Consider the following 16886-nt stretch of genomic DNA (forward strand, 5'->3'; position numbering starts at 1 on the left):
CTCCTGAAGCTGTTTTTATAACATCAGAACCAAAGTTAGTGGTGAATGAAAAAAGGTTATTGATCTCAAGGCAGTTTGAATGAGGCTGGACTGCAGCACATACAAGGCACTGATTTATGTACTTTGTATATTTTGTCACTTAACTAACTTCCTGCTGTCACAGGAAGTTCTGATAAGGGTTTATCCTAGTAAACCTGAGCATGCTGCTTCAATTTCTATTCAGTTTTATTGTACAGCATCTTTTCACAATATTACATTGTTCCTGTACAAAGCCTCCAGTGAGTAAGCTAGAGGTCACAGTGGCAAGGAAAATCTCCCTAGAAGGAAGAAACATTGGGAGGAACCAGACCCAAAGGGGGAGCCCGTCCTCTAGGGGCCGGCAGAGGAAGCCCTAACCCTAACCATACCCAAAGGGGAAGCCCGTCCTCTAGGGGCCGGCAGAGGAAGCCCTAACCCTAACCATACCCAAAGGGGGAGACCATCCTCCAGGGGCCGGCAGAGGAAACCAAATGAACAAGATGGCAAAATGCTATTTTATACAGTCCAAATTTTAAGATTCGAGTCTAAATGTGGAGGGCAGACAGGTGCTGGTGCTGCTTCTGATGGCAGGATGAACAGTGGTACAACAGCAGGACAGGCAGGAGAGACGCCAGAGGCAGAAGGGCGAGCAGGCCGGAAAGATGCCATGGGTAGTGGGGACATCACAAGCAACATGGTAGGCAGGATATCCTGAACCTTTTGGGACTCCAGACATCACACCCCAGGGGGGTAGGGGGATAAAGTGTGCATTAGCTAAAGTAGGGGAGACTAGAGGCAGTGCAAACAGTTAGGTGAGTACAATATGTAAGCTTACACCCATGCAAGTGCGGCGTGGGAAGTCCCTGAACATCAGCTCCTCAACAGGGGCAGTGAGTGGCTCAGTGAGCTAAGCCTCTGTGTCTGTGATCAGTAAAGTATGTTTTATTATCAATTCCACAAGGGAGTGTGAAGCTAGAGTGACAGCACTGACAGGTCAGTTCATCCAAAGCCAATGGCACCGATCCCCACCCAGCTCTACCGCTCACACTGTAGGTCTAACTGGGAGTGAGCAGTTAGCTAGAGCTAGAACTATGTAGTCCCTATAAGCTAGTCTAAACAAGCGTGTTTTTAGTCTAGACTTGAATATTGAGGGTAAACCTGAATCCCCCACATCCAGAAGACCATTCCACAGCTGAGGAGCTCTATAAGAGAATGCTCTGCAGCCTGCCATAGCTCTTTCTACTCTAGGTATTAACACATATCTTGCTCCTTGAGACTGAAACAGCTGTATGAATTTATGCATATGTATAAATATACAGGCACTCCTCTAGTTACGAACTTTCAACTTACGAACTTTCATACATACGAAGTGGTAAGTCCAAATTCTGTTCATTTGGGCTCCCATTTCCTGTCCGTAACATCATTTTTTTGCTTCCGCCTGGTACGACTTCTGGCCGCTACTCCCGCCACATAGCGTGCGTACTCCCAACATCCTAGTTCTTTGTACTTGCGTATACCCTTAAAATGATGTTGAATAACGACTTACGAACATTTCAAGTTACGAACGGCCGTTCGGAACGTATCTCATTTGTAAATAGAGGAGCCTCTGTATATGTATAAAAACTGACATTTGCTCAGAATTAAACAGTACCATTTAAATGACTATATAATCCTCCAGACACTAGTTGGCAGTATTCACATGATTAAAGCCTGATTTCTCAGTAGGTTTTTCACTGAAGTCCATGTCCTTGGACCATAGACTGGATTAGTCTCCATATTTTATTTTTGTTTGGACCTTAATCTATTTTTCTTTCTTTTTTGGGGAGGGGGGGATGCTCCTGTCAGCCTCAGATAAATTAAAAAGTCACCAGTCACTACACTTGTCTCGAAATGTCAGACAGCTTATTGTCCCCCCCCCCCCCCCCCCCACACACACACACACATGAGCACCGACTTCAGCACAGACACCTAAACGAACGGTGTCCCTTTCTGGTTCATCCTCACGCCAGCGAATCACAGGCAAATGTGCTGCCTCCCTGTGCCACTCTCACTTTTATCAACAGGACAGTGATTGTTGCAGGGCTTGTTATCTGTGCTGACGGCCGTCCCATTTGCTCATTAATGTCAGCCTTATCGACTCTCAGCAAGCTGTCACACCTGCCATTGTGTCACCGCAACCTCGGAGAGGGAGCATACATCCAGCTCTGATTGGATAAGAAGGCATGCAAAAGAGGTGGTTCCTTTACGTGCATATGAATATACGACATACAATAATGCATACAAATGAGGTCTCAGGTTTCCGCACAAGACTGCTAAAGATCCAAATTACTACGAATAGACATTGGCATCGTGTTTTGTAATGTAGCTGTTGGGAAGATCATATTGTACAGCTCATCATCGGATACCAGCAGTCCATTTATCGCAGGAAAATACTGAGGAAACATCTACAGCTCTCTCCTGGCTGGCTCAGATGTAACCTAGTGTTGATTGCTGTGACTACCATGTCATGATAAATTTTATATTAAGTAGGAGAGCTGCTTTCCATTATATGACTTCATTTGAAGGTACGGGGGTAGAAACAGATCTGTGTATGTAAAGAACGGGAGCAGGACGGTAAACGAAGAAGGCGCCATGTCCATGGTTAAACATGAATGCTTCTTAAACGTTATCTTTCTACAAATGCCACCCATTAACCATAAAATCTGTGGCTGATTATTTCTGATAAAAACAGACATAAATGTTATTCTCAGTAAGAATTAAGGGATATGATTTTATGAAATGAATGCCAAAGAATTTTGCATAAATTGAAGGAGGGTGGTGCAGTGGTTAGTGCCGTTACCTTTTACCTCTCGGTCCTGGGTTCGAGACTCCTTGGCTGCAGGTGTGTGAAGTTTGCATGTTCTCCCCATGTTGTTGTGGGATGTGCTCTGGTCTCCCCCCACAATCCAAAAACTTGCTGAAGTAGAGATGCCCATTGGTGTGTGAGTGTGCCCTGTCGTGCGTTGTACCCGTAGCTTCTGGAATAGAATCCAAATCCCCTCTAACCCTGAATAGGACAAGTGGGCACAGAAGATGGATGAAGGACAGAGACTGGTAGCAAACCACTTTGGACAGAGCGAACCAGAAGGGTATAAAACTAAATGGATGACCCAGAGAATCACTACCAAGGTGCTGTAACTGCCTCCCATGAGATTTACAGCTGTAAATATCACAAAATGTGAAAGGGATCAGTAAAAGGGTTAACAACAAAAACATTTACCTTTATGTTTCTGTAACTCACATGAAATTCTGCATTATAACCATGTACTGGATTAGTGTTTATGGATGTGTTGTTGATAGTATGATTGTTGAAGTTTTTAGAATATAATGGCTTCATAATTCAAACATCCATCCATCCATTTTCCAAACTGCTTATCCTACTGGGTCGCGGGGAGTCCGGAGCCTATCCCGGAAGCAATGGGCACGAGGCAGGGAACAACCCAGGATGGGGGGCCAGCCCATCGCAGGGCACACTCACACAGCATTCACTCACACATGCACTCCTACGGGCACTTTAGCAACTCCAATTAGCCTCGGCATGTTTTAGGACTGTAAAAAAATATCATAAAATAAAGTTGGGAAAACGATTTAGATCTCTGTGAGAATGGCTCCTAAAATGTTATCTGATCTTCAGTTGGCATAAAATGGCAAAAGTAAAAAAAAAAAAAAAAAAAAACAGAAAGATGAGAAAGTGTAACTTTTAAACTGGAGTTTGGATCCATATGGATTCTCACATTCTTTTTCTGTCGCTGTTCTCTGCTGCCCGGAGGAAAATTACCTCTGATGAAAGCCTCTGTCAGATCTCGGGGCTGTTAGGCAAATGGCCCCAATAGATACATACTCAGACGCCCTCAGCACAGAACTGATTTCCCTAACGGACCATCAGCACTGGGCCATGTCAGGTATCTTCACACCTTGCGCTCCAAAGATAACCGTTCACACATTATTTATTCATATATTATTTCAACACTCCTAGCTACATGTGCACCACTTGAGCACGAATCCCACTTGTCTCTGAACTTTTGTTATTATTACAAATAGAGTGAGATTCACAATACTGTTGGGTTACGAACATCAGACCAATTCCAATAATTTCTTATGTAATGAAGTACGAAAGGTGAATAAGAAATCTTTAATTTTGAACTGTCAGAGTCTTTGTGTGTGTGTGTGGGTGAGCCTTCAGGCTGAAAATGTGCTTATGCAATGTATGTAAAATTCCTGAGAAAAAGGCACGATAATTTCCTTGTTGGTTTGGATCTTTGCAACACTGCAGTCAATTGATACAAAGGTCACGTACTAAAGCACACCACACTCTCGCTTCCCACCATGCATCTCTCAAGGTGGACAACAGGGGGCGTATCGGTTAAGGGGCCAGTCTTGTGACGCCGAAGCTGCAGGTTCATAGCCTGAAAACCTTTTGGGTTGAGCTTGCCCTACTGAGCTGGTCCAAAATGAGACCCCAAAACCGGCCCAGCAAGCACTGTTAACCCACTGGCTTGCTCGCCTTCTCAAACCTGTTGTAAAGGATCCCCTAGGCCGTACTGTGCTCCCACGCATGGAAGGGTGAGGAGGGCCTGGCGCTGGGGCATCTGGTTTCAGCCAGAAGGAGAGGCGACCGGCAGCCCATTATCAGTCTTCTCCAGAGTGGCCAGACCACATTCTGCACATCTATGGTTTCACTCTCTTCACTCCCGCCAGATCCCCCCCCCCCCCACCAGACAGAGTCGTTAACATGACGGTCCTTTAGCATTGGCCGCCACAGACATGCCTGGGTCCACCCACAGCAGGGTAAAGCACTTAACATGTGTAATTACACATTATATGTATTTCCAACGTGAGATTTCACTCTACAGCGGTGACCAGAATCAACCTCGAAAGCAGATAAGATTTCCTACAGGACAGTCTAGTAATTCATCTTTTTCTTCATTGCAAGTCTACAGACGGCTTTGCAGAAGCTGCCAGGGATCGGAGACAGACTCCCACAGCAGAAAAAAAAAATCATTCCCTCTTTCGAAAAACGCAACAAAATAAAAATAATTATAATTATTATTACTATTAAATTAATAAACATATATGCTCTGAGCTGTTCCACCACCCCTTAGACCTTAAAAGACTCCTTTCAGTGTCTTTAATGTTCTTTTTTTTTAAGTAATCGATGCTCTGTCGCTACATATCAGTTCATTAATAAGTTCATTGTATTATGCATGGCAAAACAGGTTACTCCATTTAATGAAAATCTTACTCTGCATGTTCGGACTGGGCAAAGTTGACACGGATCAAACATAATATACAATTTCATATCTTTCACGCTGATAAGATAATCGCCAAATTTGCATGAAGGGTATGTCTGGCACGATTAATTTGATATATATATTTTTTTACATGTTAAAGAACACATTGATACAAGCCGCTGCTGCGTTACGGGGGAAACGATAACCAAAGCGATCGCGATAAATGGGAGTGTGAAGGCAGCGCTGAAGCGAGCCAGTGCTCCGGCGGATCGTTAATCAGAAGAGCCATTGTTCACAGACCAGATACCCAGTCACAAATTTAAAATAATAACTCTTATCATGTCAACGTCGCACTCAAAGGTGCCATTGTGCTATCTGGTGACACATACTTTGCTCTCGCCTGTAACAGATCACGAGGCGAGACTCCATCATAGATGCACTGAACACCCCCGAAACCCCGTTCAGTTCCAAAGTGCTCCACCCTATCAGGGATATTTAGCATTTTCATAGTAAAATCATAACAACCCCCATAAACCATCCACTGTTGCATCTTATACATTAATCAATCTATAAATTGACTAACTATTCCTCCACCCGTTTCAGAATGAAAGGATAAAACAGCCAACAATGTCTTTTAAAGAATATTAATCGCAAAGAAATTTATTTTGCTCCGACTGTCATGTTTCGACAGCACCTACAAAACCTTTGCTTTTTGATCGGTTTCGTTTGAGCGTTATCGTTTCAGTACCACAATCTGCAGAGGTTTCTGCTGCCACCTACCGTCCAATAACTACATCGATTTTTTTTTCGTATTGACAAGCGGGTCCTTGTATAGAAAATGGATGGATGGGTTGGTTAGTTTAAGATAAAACTTTATTGAGATCTGGGGCACATGACAACCAATCCCACGATTTTTTTTGCAAACATATCAGAAGATTAGAGAGGAAAATTAAAACACAGAAGAATACATCTGTAAGTTTCACATATATATTTTTCCAAGTATACTGTATAAGCACGAGACGATTTAACCTTTCATTTCGAACCTTTTTTAATTATTGGATATTAGAAGGGGTGCTCGGATATTAAAGGTGCGGGTGTGTGTGTCTCGCCATAAACTTTGCAAGCCTACAAACAGCAATCTTAAAATGCTTGTGTACGGCAATTTATTTAGATGCATTAACAGCAATAAATGTGTTGCCCAAATGTGGTGAGTGTCCGTATTAGTGAATGTTGACGAAAAACGCGGAAGGACCCAGGAGGTCCGCAACTATAATAGTGCTGTTCAAGCAGATTGCCTGAACATAACACACTGCAGTGTGCACAGAAAGACGGGTGAACAAGCACTGTGTAAAATTTGACAAGTGCACAGTTATTAAATATATCCTTGTGTTTTGGAAGTTGTATATAAGGATTACTAAATTGGCAATAAACTCGATTATCATAGAATATGAGGTAAAACTAGGCATTTTCTGAGGGCACGTGTCATCGACTAGGACACAAAGATGGCGGCCTCCTTGCGGCTCGGACGTCGGGGGATAATAATTGGGCTGAGATTACTTAAAGTACAAAATGCATCCAGGATACAGCAGTTGTGCCGAAGCAACTTAAGGCATTTCTTCCTGTCCCCATCATTCCTGGGTGAGTATTGTCACAAAGCTAATCACACCTGCTTGTCTAAAGCGATTGGTCGTTTGCAATCTGCATAACCTGCTGTCATTCTAACACACAAGATGAGATAAACCGGCCACTAAATGTTGTTGTCAATAAAAAAATATGCATTTCGAATTATTGGCATCTTTAAATTCACGTAGAGTATGAATGTGCGTATGTGCCCTGCGTTGGACTGACATCCCGTCCAGGGTGTGCCGCAGCCTTGTACCCTGTGTTGGATGATTGGATGGGAGGGAGGGAGAAAATGCATAGTCAGGTTGCAAAGCTGAGAAGAGCATTGAAGAGCTGAACCGAAGGATGTCGACGGGCAGTGTAAAGCTGGTCACATACAGTGTAGATGTAATATACGTGCGTGTGGACAACGTTTGCATCTTCTGCATAAAGTTAATCTGCAACCGATTAATAGTGCATTGGTCATGATCACCAATCTTTTAACAAAAGGTTATCGGTAATTTCTTTAGATTCTATGATAAATTTAAGATACCTTACGAAATGCAGTTTATATTAATGCATCATCATCCGGTCGGTAAAATATTTCTAATACATTTGTTAGGGATACAGTGCCTGGAGGTAATATCTGCGTTATAATGATGCAATGTAAGGTCAATTGGGGATTATTGGGAGATTTTACCCTAGGTGCAACTGCTTTTCAGCACAGCCCACGGAAAACGTGTTATATTGTAAGATTGACATCTGCTTGAAAATACTGAGCTGGCCTGACTGCAAATATTCTATAGTTAATTTTCTCCGGCTAGTAATAAACTGATACAACATTCCTACTAGAGTTAGGACACAGTCATTTTCCCTCATTGCATTGCACTTAGTGAATCAAGATAAATTCAGTTAAATTTATATAATTTCCGGAATTCATTGAAGTAAGAATTACATAAGTCGTAAAACAGTCTGCGTTTTCAGGCATTACTTCCATCTAAAACTAACAATCAATTTCGGAGTACATTTCGCTTATTTAATCATAAACTTTATCTGTGTGCGGAGCAGTATAATAATGGCCTGCAGGGGGCAATCGCATCCCAAAAACACCTGGACGCTCGCTCTATTAAATTGCACAAGTGGTACCGAGCTCATCACGTTCAAGCATTACTTATCTTTCACTGCAGCGTGGATTCTGCCTTCTCGTGTGTTACTATAAAGGAAACCTCTGTGGATCTTTCCTCTCCAACATATACTGTCACTAAAATCGCTCTTTGCCTGTGTCTTAAGGCTGCTGGACGTAATCTATCCAACTTTTACTTTTTGGAAAAGGAGTTCTATAGGATCAAACCCAGGACCTTCTGGTTGTGAGGTAGCAACTCTAACCACTGCGCCATCCTGGTTAATTTCATGAAGAAATTCAGGATCTGAAGCTGAATCTAGTGCTTAACCAGAAGCATTGGCCCGTCTGTTGTTAAGTACAACTGCAAGCTGTGTGTTTTGTCATCTTTCTTCCTAACAACTGCTGCAGCTGTGTTCAATCATATGTTCAGGAGCTTACTGGTGTTCTTGTAACTTTTTTTACAGCGTTTTGCTACTTTTTACAGTTACTATCTGGAGTCTTAAATTTTCAGGCAGTTCCTTTCATGTGGAGCGCTAATGGATTTCAAAATTGCAAATATTGTTGCGTTAACAGCCTGTTTTGAAATCCTTGACCAAAAGTCTCACTGATAAACCTGCAGGCACTCGGCCATATGTGGTTTCATCAAAGAGGCTAAGAGCTTGCGCAATTCGGTCGAATAGAAAATTGCGTCATGGTTACACTCCCCTTTTTTTTGTTTCACCAAGTGTCTATATGCTCCAATGTTGTCTGACTAAACTAATTGCTTTTAATTCTGTATAACGGCAAATATCCTGCTTAAATCAAAACCCAAACAGTTATTTTAATGTTAACGATACTGTTTGGAATCATTAATGTTTCTGTAAAATAGAACCAGCTCTTCGTTAATGAAAATGATCAGAGGAGAATCCCAGACTGATTAGGGTTAACAGAATGGCCACAAGTGCAGAAATGACGGCACAGTACAGCAGTGTTGTATATAATGGCTTAGCTACACTTGAAATAATTCTGGAAGCAAAAGTGGGTCCTCCTACTCAGTACGAACTAGGTGAACCTAATAAAGTGACTGAGTGTATGAAATCTGTCTATAAATGGCAATATAGAAGTGTGTGTGTGTGTGCGTGCGCACATGCATATACACTCGTATACATAGACAATAGACATGCATACATATTCACACATGCACACTCACAATGCCGTGTATGGGTAGTATAAACACAAAGTTAGTGTGTGACTGGATGATCAGGATGCACGAATAACATACAAACGTAACTATGCATACTTTTGAATCATCTTTCTTTTTTTCCAGTTCATAAGCACAGTATCACAGTTTCTCCCCTCTGTGACTGACCAATTGCTGTTTCCCTTTGCTTCCTTTAGGGGCACCACCTATTAGGCTGCAAATGCCCGCACTTTCCCCCACCATGGAAGAGGGTAATATCATCAAGTGGCTGAAAAAGGAAGGTACGACCTGAAGAGCTCCATCACGCTCGTCATTGATGGCTCTGGCAAAGATGACTATATATAAAACGCAAAATCATTTTGGTCTTTTTCCTTCTCCAAGTGCACATTCATTGGCTTAAAGAATGATTAAAATTTTTATTAACGCGGCATAGTGTCTGTTCTCGTAGCTCTTTATATCTTTACAGCAGAGATTTTGCTATGTTTATGAATGTTTAATGTATTCATTAGATGGTTATTCTGCTCATTTCCTGAAATGTTTGAATACTTATCAACGACTGAAATGGGTGAACCTCGGACGGTAATTTTGCCGTTTGTTTTCGGAAGATGAGGTTGGTTGGGGGTGATGACAGTTAAATGACCGCAATGAAGCGAGGGTTCCGTCGGAAGGTCAGTGTCACAATCATAGTTATGGTGACAAAGGGATTCCAAAGACGCGGCAGATGTGCCTTTTAAGGAAAGCAGCTTGTAGTCAGGAGAGTGTTAATGGTTTCCAGGCCACGTTCTCCATTTAGATGGGTGCAGCACAAAGCGAGTGTGTGATACAGGGTGTAGAAATGCTTAAGGCGTCATTGAGGGAGGGAAACAGTCATTAATCCATGGAACACAGCAGCCCTTAGAACAGGGTGACATGACCACCGTTTTGAGCCCATAAATCAGCGTTAATAATGAAATTACCTCCAGGCCTCAAAAGTAATTAGTGTCACAAAAAGACCCCCATAAATGTAAAAAATTATTACCGTGATGCTACCTTCTGTCAAAGAAGTCTTTAATCAGATAAATAGATGTACTTCATCATAATACCTACTAACAAAGCTAATACATTCTTCTCACTAATACGTTGGTGCTAAGATCACTGAACAGCATATGTGTGAATAATTGGTACCAAAACTAACATTAACTGAAGGGATGGCACTGAAAAAATGGTGTTGTAAATGGGATGAAATGTACCTAAATGGAACATTCTGGCAGAAGGTGCTAATGGGCTTTCGTTTCTAGCCTTTGTCACCCCTGATATCTCCCTGTGGGAAATTGCCTGCTGGCTTTTTTGTTGGTTGTAGAATCGGTTGCCTTAAAAAGATCCGTTGGGGCCATCCATAGACTTGGTAGGTGTGCGCGCGTGTGTGTGCGTGTTGTGTGTGTTGTGTGTGTTGTGTGTGTTGTGTGTGTGTGTGTGTGTGTGTGTGTGTGTGTGTGTGTGTGTGTGTGTGTGTGTGTGTGTGTGTGTGTGTGTGTGTATAAGACATATATATTACTTTGTGAGGACCAAATGGGATAAAAAAAAACATTTTGATGGTGCAGGGACCAGCTTTTCAGTCCCCACAAGGGGAAACTCAGTTTTATAAAAATCTCCAAAAGTCTTGCATTTTGGTTTGGTTACTTATGGTTAAGGTTAGGGCTGGGTGGGGGTTAGGGTTGTCATTGTCGGGATCAGGGTTATGTCCATAGAAATGAATGGACGCTCCTCGCAAAAATATGAATATGAACATGTGCAGTGATGTACAGAATAAACAGTACTGACACTTTAAATTCTCAGACTTTGAGCATTTGACCTCTGGGGTCAGTTTCCACCAAAACACATGAATTTCCAGCTGCCCCTAACCCTTGGAAATGCCTTGTAAGGGTAAGGTCAGACCCCACGGTGCCCATTACCCCTCTGGAGCTGAAGCTCGCCTTTCATCCCTGCATGACAGCTTCTGGCGTCCTGTAGCTTCATCCTGCAGCGGAAAGCCCTCCGCTGTCTCCTTTAGTGCCATTTTGTATTCTCCTTTGAGGTTTCTCCCCCACCTGGTTTATATTTTAAAGGAAATATTCCCTGTCTTGTGCTCTTAAATATTGAATTATAGCTCACTGGATACTCAGTGATTTAGCCACTTTTTAAAACTTGTGGGGTCACATTCCTGTATGTTTTTTTTTTTTTTTTTTTTTTTTTTCTTCAAAACAAACAGTCTGCTTGCGTTGCCTTGTGTACTTTCAGTCCCTGAATCTGTCTTAGATTAAGCATCACATATTTCCCCTTATGCTACAAGAAGTGGAGCGAATACTCTAATACGACTTTTAGATCAATACCCAGTCTTTCAGGCAGGCCCCCAGATGTTATTGAATAAGTAAATGTCTGTTTGCTTTGTCTCAGAAACAAAATTGGCAGCCAGTGCAGTTCCCCTGCATTACAGCAGGCGGTGCTACAGCATGCAGATGACATTATAGGCCAATTAGTGTTTAGCAGCAGATTGAAAAATCGATCTCAGATCTATAAATAAGCTGGCATTGGCGTTCTTGATTATTGAAACTTCAGATAATCTGTTGTACTGCTTTTAAATGCTGGGCCTCATTGCACATTGTGTCTGCCGAGTTCCTCAATATAATTCACATGATGGGTGCAGGAGGGTTTGTTGTGAAATGTTACCATGTTAGCCCAACTGTTGCACCTTTCCTGTGGTAAAATGGTTATTCGAAACTGCAGAGTAGTTAGTGATTTAGGTTAATCAGAAACATCTAGTATTTTTTTCCTGCCATTACAGTTTGAAATAAGTTTGGTTCAATGGAATTATAATATTTGAGTGAGTTATGACATAATGTCCAGCATTTAATCTGAATTTGACATATTCCAACAGTGATTGTCTGTCTATCTGTCAAATTCGTGTTATCTTTATTTTACTTTTACACTGAGGAAATGCATTCTGAAGTGAAGTAGATTCAAGGCAAGATCAAATGCTCATTACGATGTTAAAGAACTTCACGCATTCTCTTGTAAAATGCATTTAATTGTAGCGGGTCCGGATCCGTTCTAGTTCACCAAGATGGGTCATGCTTTGTTAATGCTGCATTTTCATCGTCGGAGTCTTAGTTTTTCGATTTATTGCTTTTTTAAATTTAAATTTGGATTAGTCAAAATTATAGTCAAATCTGAAGTGTCTGCCCAAAGGCCGACCAGAGATTTGGAAATTTTGCAAGGCTTGAAAATCTTGTGTATTTCTCTGCTAGGCGAACCTGTGACAGCTGGAGATCCGCTGTGTGAGATCGAGACCGACAAGGCCATCATCACCATGGAATCCAATGACGATGGCGTGCTGGCCAAGATTTTGGTAAGCGACGCGTGTCCACCCTAACATTTCCTTGACGTTACCTAAATCTGCATCTCTTGCCACACTGTCACTGTAGTACCATGTGACCAGGGAAAAGTCAATGTTTTGATTATCAGCCAGGAATTCCTATTGTCTTAGTCACCTGATTATAGATTGGAAACATACTACACTGAGTTACTTAGCAAACCCTTTTCATAAGAGAGTCACAATCGTGGTTTATATACACGTTGCCCCTGATTTATGGCTGGGTTCAGTTACAAGTCATACGTCGAAATGGTCGTATGTCAGAATAGGTAATTGCACTGACTTTTGGTGTGAGAATGAGACTGGAGGATAAGTGTGAGGCTGGGACGGTCACACTGCCCTACAGTACAGGCAGTTATGGTATGGTGCGCAGAGCACACTGGGTAGTGTAGTGATTCCAGGCCTACAGTGACCTGAAATTTATTTTTTATGCATTTACTTAATTTTTTTTTCTTCCTTTAAAAGCTTTGGCCGTATATGCCAGTCGTCGTAAGTGATATAGGTTCTAAGTTCAGGACAGTCTATATTAGCTAAGGTGGTGCATTGATGTAAAAATTGAGGAAGAATATCAGTAGCCATAATTTTTATATATTAATATTTTCCCCTGCTGGTTTTCATCAACCATTTAAAAGTTTAAAAGTCTTGTGTGGTAGAACTGTCATCCTGTCTGCTGGCCTTTCTCTGTTACAGAAGCTCATTAAGCCTGTTGGAGCTGGAGATTAGTAACCAGGCCTCGCATCATGGTGTTTGCCGTGTCGAGATCAAAGGTTGCTCTTTTGTTTTTATTTATGCAGTGAATGGTTTTCTCACCCACAAAAAGAGTACTGATAGTGACCAGACAATTGTGAAGCTCACTATCTCCTCCGGTCTTCTGGCCTTGCAGATACCACAGCTAGAAATGGCTTATGAGTCCCCTTCTACAGGCGTGTTTGTTTAGACATTTATAGCCTAGTTGACTTGCAGAAACGATCTGCACCTGCTGTGTTTGCTCTATCATGTATTATCACTTTTACGTGCCTAACACCTGTAAGAAGCATGTGTAATAAATTTACCGTATAATTCACCATGCCGATTGTTCAGCCCCTGGTTGCCACATGCAGCCATGCGTGGCTAAAGGATGTTTGAGGATGACGCCTCAAAGTTGGTTGCAGTAGCTAGTAGGAAGGCCAGGATGCCAAGCAGCCCACCGGATGGCTAAGCTGTGAATCTGTGCTACAGAAGCATTACTGAGGATTCATATGCGACTCTGTGGATAAAGGGCTCAGTCACTTTCCCTCAGGCCGAATGGCATCACACTTAACTAATAAAGACCTTCCAGTCTTGGCAGTATTATCTATTTGTCTGTCCCGCTTGTCTTCCCGATTTCCCGATGTTGGCCCATTCTCTCGTTGGAACGGACTATGCCGCCCAGACTGTGAAATGTGCTGCTAGGACAACAGACATTTGCGTTCTGGTGCCTGTTGTATCATTCATTATTCAGGCGCATTTACAGCAGGATATGCCCTGTGACGGCTCTCTCAATGCGCTCCCAGCAGAAGCAATCTACTATGCATTGTTTGGACATGTAACACTTCCATCCTTCTCGTGAATTGAAGCAGTTTCCATGGAAACCTTGAGGGAAAGGTGGCCTGGGATTGATAACCCCCTTCCACTTCTCAAGACCTCCAACCCAGCAGACTGTTTGAGGAGCAGCACATTCTTCTACAGCAATAAAAGCAACAGGAAGATTTACATTTATCAAGTCAAACCAGTGGCTGCTTGGCTGCTAGTGCGTCTGACTATTCCACAGTCTTTTAGAGAGTGTAGGGAAAGTGAAATCAAGTGGCATGTGAAGCCGTTCATTTGATTTTCAAAGGTGCTGTTTTTATTCTGTTTGACTCTGTGGTGTTTTGGAAACGAGATTGTGGACTGGAGGAAGTGAACACAAAATTAACAAACTACTGTCGTGATGTTCGGGTCAATTTTCCAGGAAAGCTGCCTGAAGGACACTGATAGATAGGCACCATGAAGCCACAGTACAAACGTGTAGGCCTGTGTAAAAGAATTGAAAAGCTGTAGGACTCCGAGTATTTGGAAGGCCGCATGGCTCACTTAAGTCGGCGTTCTGCGTTTCACCCACGGTGTAGAACTCCCAACATCCATTCCATTGCTGCTAATCTCGCTGCGCATTTACAGTTGTGCAACCATGCATTGAAGCACAGCTTCCTTGTAGCTTTTCATGCCTTGGGTGAATACTCTATGCGCTTCGTGTGCTTAGGAGTCAGGAGCTGGTATGACGTAAAACACCGTCTAGTTCATTTTAGGTCTGCGTCCCTGAAGTCTCGTAAGCGGACTATATATTCTGACTGCCTTCTGCTAAGACCACCTCATTCATCTTCTTCCCCAAGAGCAGTTGCTAAGTAGCTGGGAAAAGCCAAAATCCTCTTCACGCCACGCTTCCCTCTGTCTTGCCAAGACCGGCGTCATCCTGCTTTGGCTCGCGCCGAATCAGTGTCCGGTCTTTCCAGACTTTCTACACCAGGCCTGGCACGAGTCCATTTGAAGGGAAACGGCTGTTTGCAGAAAGCCGTAATCGCATCTCTCTGCGTGTGAGCGTGTGCACTTGTCATTCGCTCGATCAATATTCGCACCATCGATGCTGCCGTTTCTCGTCTTCACGACCCTGTGATGGAGCAGGTAAAAGGATGGACTCTGAAAGTTGCAGGAGACAAATGTTCCCCCCGTTAAGATGCACTAGTCCAACGTCCATTCTATAGATGCAGAAATACACGGACAGCAAGGCCAGCAGTGTTAACTCTGATCACTTTATGTCAGTCCAAGCTAAGGACTGAGAGCACTGTTGTAATTACAGAGGACTGTTAGATGCACTATCGTCATGAGACCATCCATGTTGTTTCCACAGGGGATATATGACTGTAACCATCCAGCAGTAGAATCGGCATTTCCCTTGGGTGCTGCTTATCCTAGAAATTCTCCAGAACTTGACGCATCCCACATTGCATGTCATACTCTTTAGGTTGACAATGTTAGTTTTATGATTGTAGTTGGAAAACTTGCCTGGATTCAGATTTTAAAATGGGTACGTACCTTGTTCAGAGGTACATCCCTCTTCCAAAAGCCGCTATTACATGGCAACAAACAGAAAACCTTTAACAAACTTGAAATTTCCCAGAAACCAGGTTGGTCTCCTGTATAGTTCTGCCAAGCTGCCTACTAGTAGGGATGCGAACATGCATTTGGCAGGTAGCTGGCCGTGACCTGGAGGCAGTGAGTGGGCTGTGACTTGTGCCAAGAGACATGCAGATCCCTTCATGTCGCTGCCCATCACCAAACAGCCGCACACCACACTGATCAACGAGGTCAGCCCCCTCCTTACCACCACCTGTTTTTGCGCGTGCATTTCCCCACCCCACCCCTACTTTCCTGCTGTGCCCACAGACTTTCTGCAGAAGCAGTTCTGTTTTTTCATGGTAAACCAAAGCACAAATTTCTTAAGCGGTGGGATTCCCCGTCACCCTGGGCAGCTGGAACACAACTGCAAGAGCAGCTTCGGCATTCGGTTACGGCTTGCCGGGGAATTGGCCGGCACAGTTTGGACGGGGAAGAACATGGACGGGTCTGCCATCTGGGATGAATTTTCTCATTAGAAAATTCTACACTGTACAAGAAATTTATGGCAAGTTTAAAAGAGGGGATTGTGCGTTTTCAGCATCTGTCCTATGCTTGGTGTTTTAAAAGGAAAATTTTAAAAATGTAACACTTGAAGATCCGCTTGGTATCAGCCTTATCCAAGAATCTTTCTTCAATGGCATAATTATGATTAGATTTTGTTTACAAGATGTTTGTCTTCCCTCCGATTGTTATTTATTAATTTTTTTTGTCTTGTATTAGTTGTGTTTTTGTTGCTTTGCCAGATAGTCCAGTTTTCTTTTTGCGTGTTTCAAAGCCAGTAATCATCATGTGAAATACTGACAAAACAGGAATGAGTGTCTGCTCCTCCCCTGGTTGAACCCACTTGAAGGTCCCTGTTTTCACTGTTGGTGGCAGATTCTTTCCCATTAATAAAAATATCTCGTTATTGCATCAAGCTTTGAAAGGACATCTCCAGACTTAGCATGCTATTTTCTGACCCGAGGCAGCACTCTGTTCAAACTAATACGCTTTAATTGTTGTATTAAACCCAAATCATCCTTGGACTCCTCCTGTGTGATTAACTACTCACTGTCCAGCACAGTCTGCCTGGATACTGGATCTGTCAGGTTCAAATATAGATTTACCCTTTCTGCTGTCTGCTTTTCCCAGTGG

The 16886-nt window shown here is 42.7% G+C and overlaps 1 protein-coding gene across 1 annotated transcript in view; it reads left to right on the top strand.

The window, feature by feature from the left end:
* The first annotated feature begins 6609 nt into the window (after positions 1–6609).
* The window catches only part of pdhx (pyruvate dehydrogenase complex component X), a 30538-nt gene continuing 20261 nt past the window's right edge, over positions 6610–16886 (top strand). Inside the window, exons 1-3 of the mRNA XM_048972122.1 lie at positions 6610–6926; positions 9391–9474; positions 12457–12557. Of these exons, the coding sequence (XP_048828079.1) occupies positions 6791–6926; positions 9391–9474; positions 12457–12557 (321 nt within the window). The 5' untranslated portion in view covers positions 6610–6790. The remainder of the gene's footprint in view (positions 6927–9390; positions 9475–12456; positions 12558–16886) is intronic.

The sequence above is a fragment of the Brienomyrus brachyistius genome, chromosome 13 (genome assembly GCF_023856365.1).
Source record: "Brienomyrus brachyistius isolate T26 chromosome 13, BBRACH_0.4, whole genome shotgun sequence".
NCBI lineage: Eukaryota > Metazoa > Chordata > Actinopteri > Osteoglossiformes > Mormyridae > Brienomyrus > Brienomyrus brachyistius.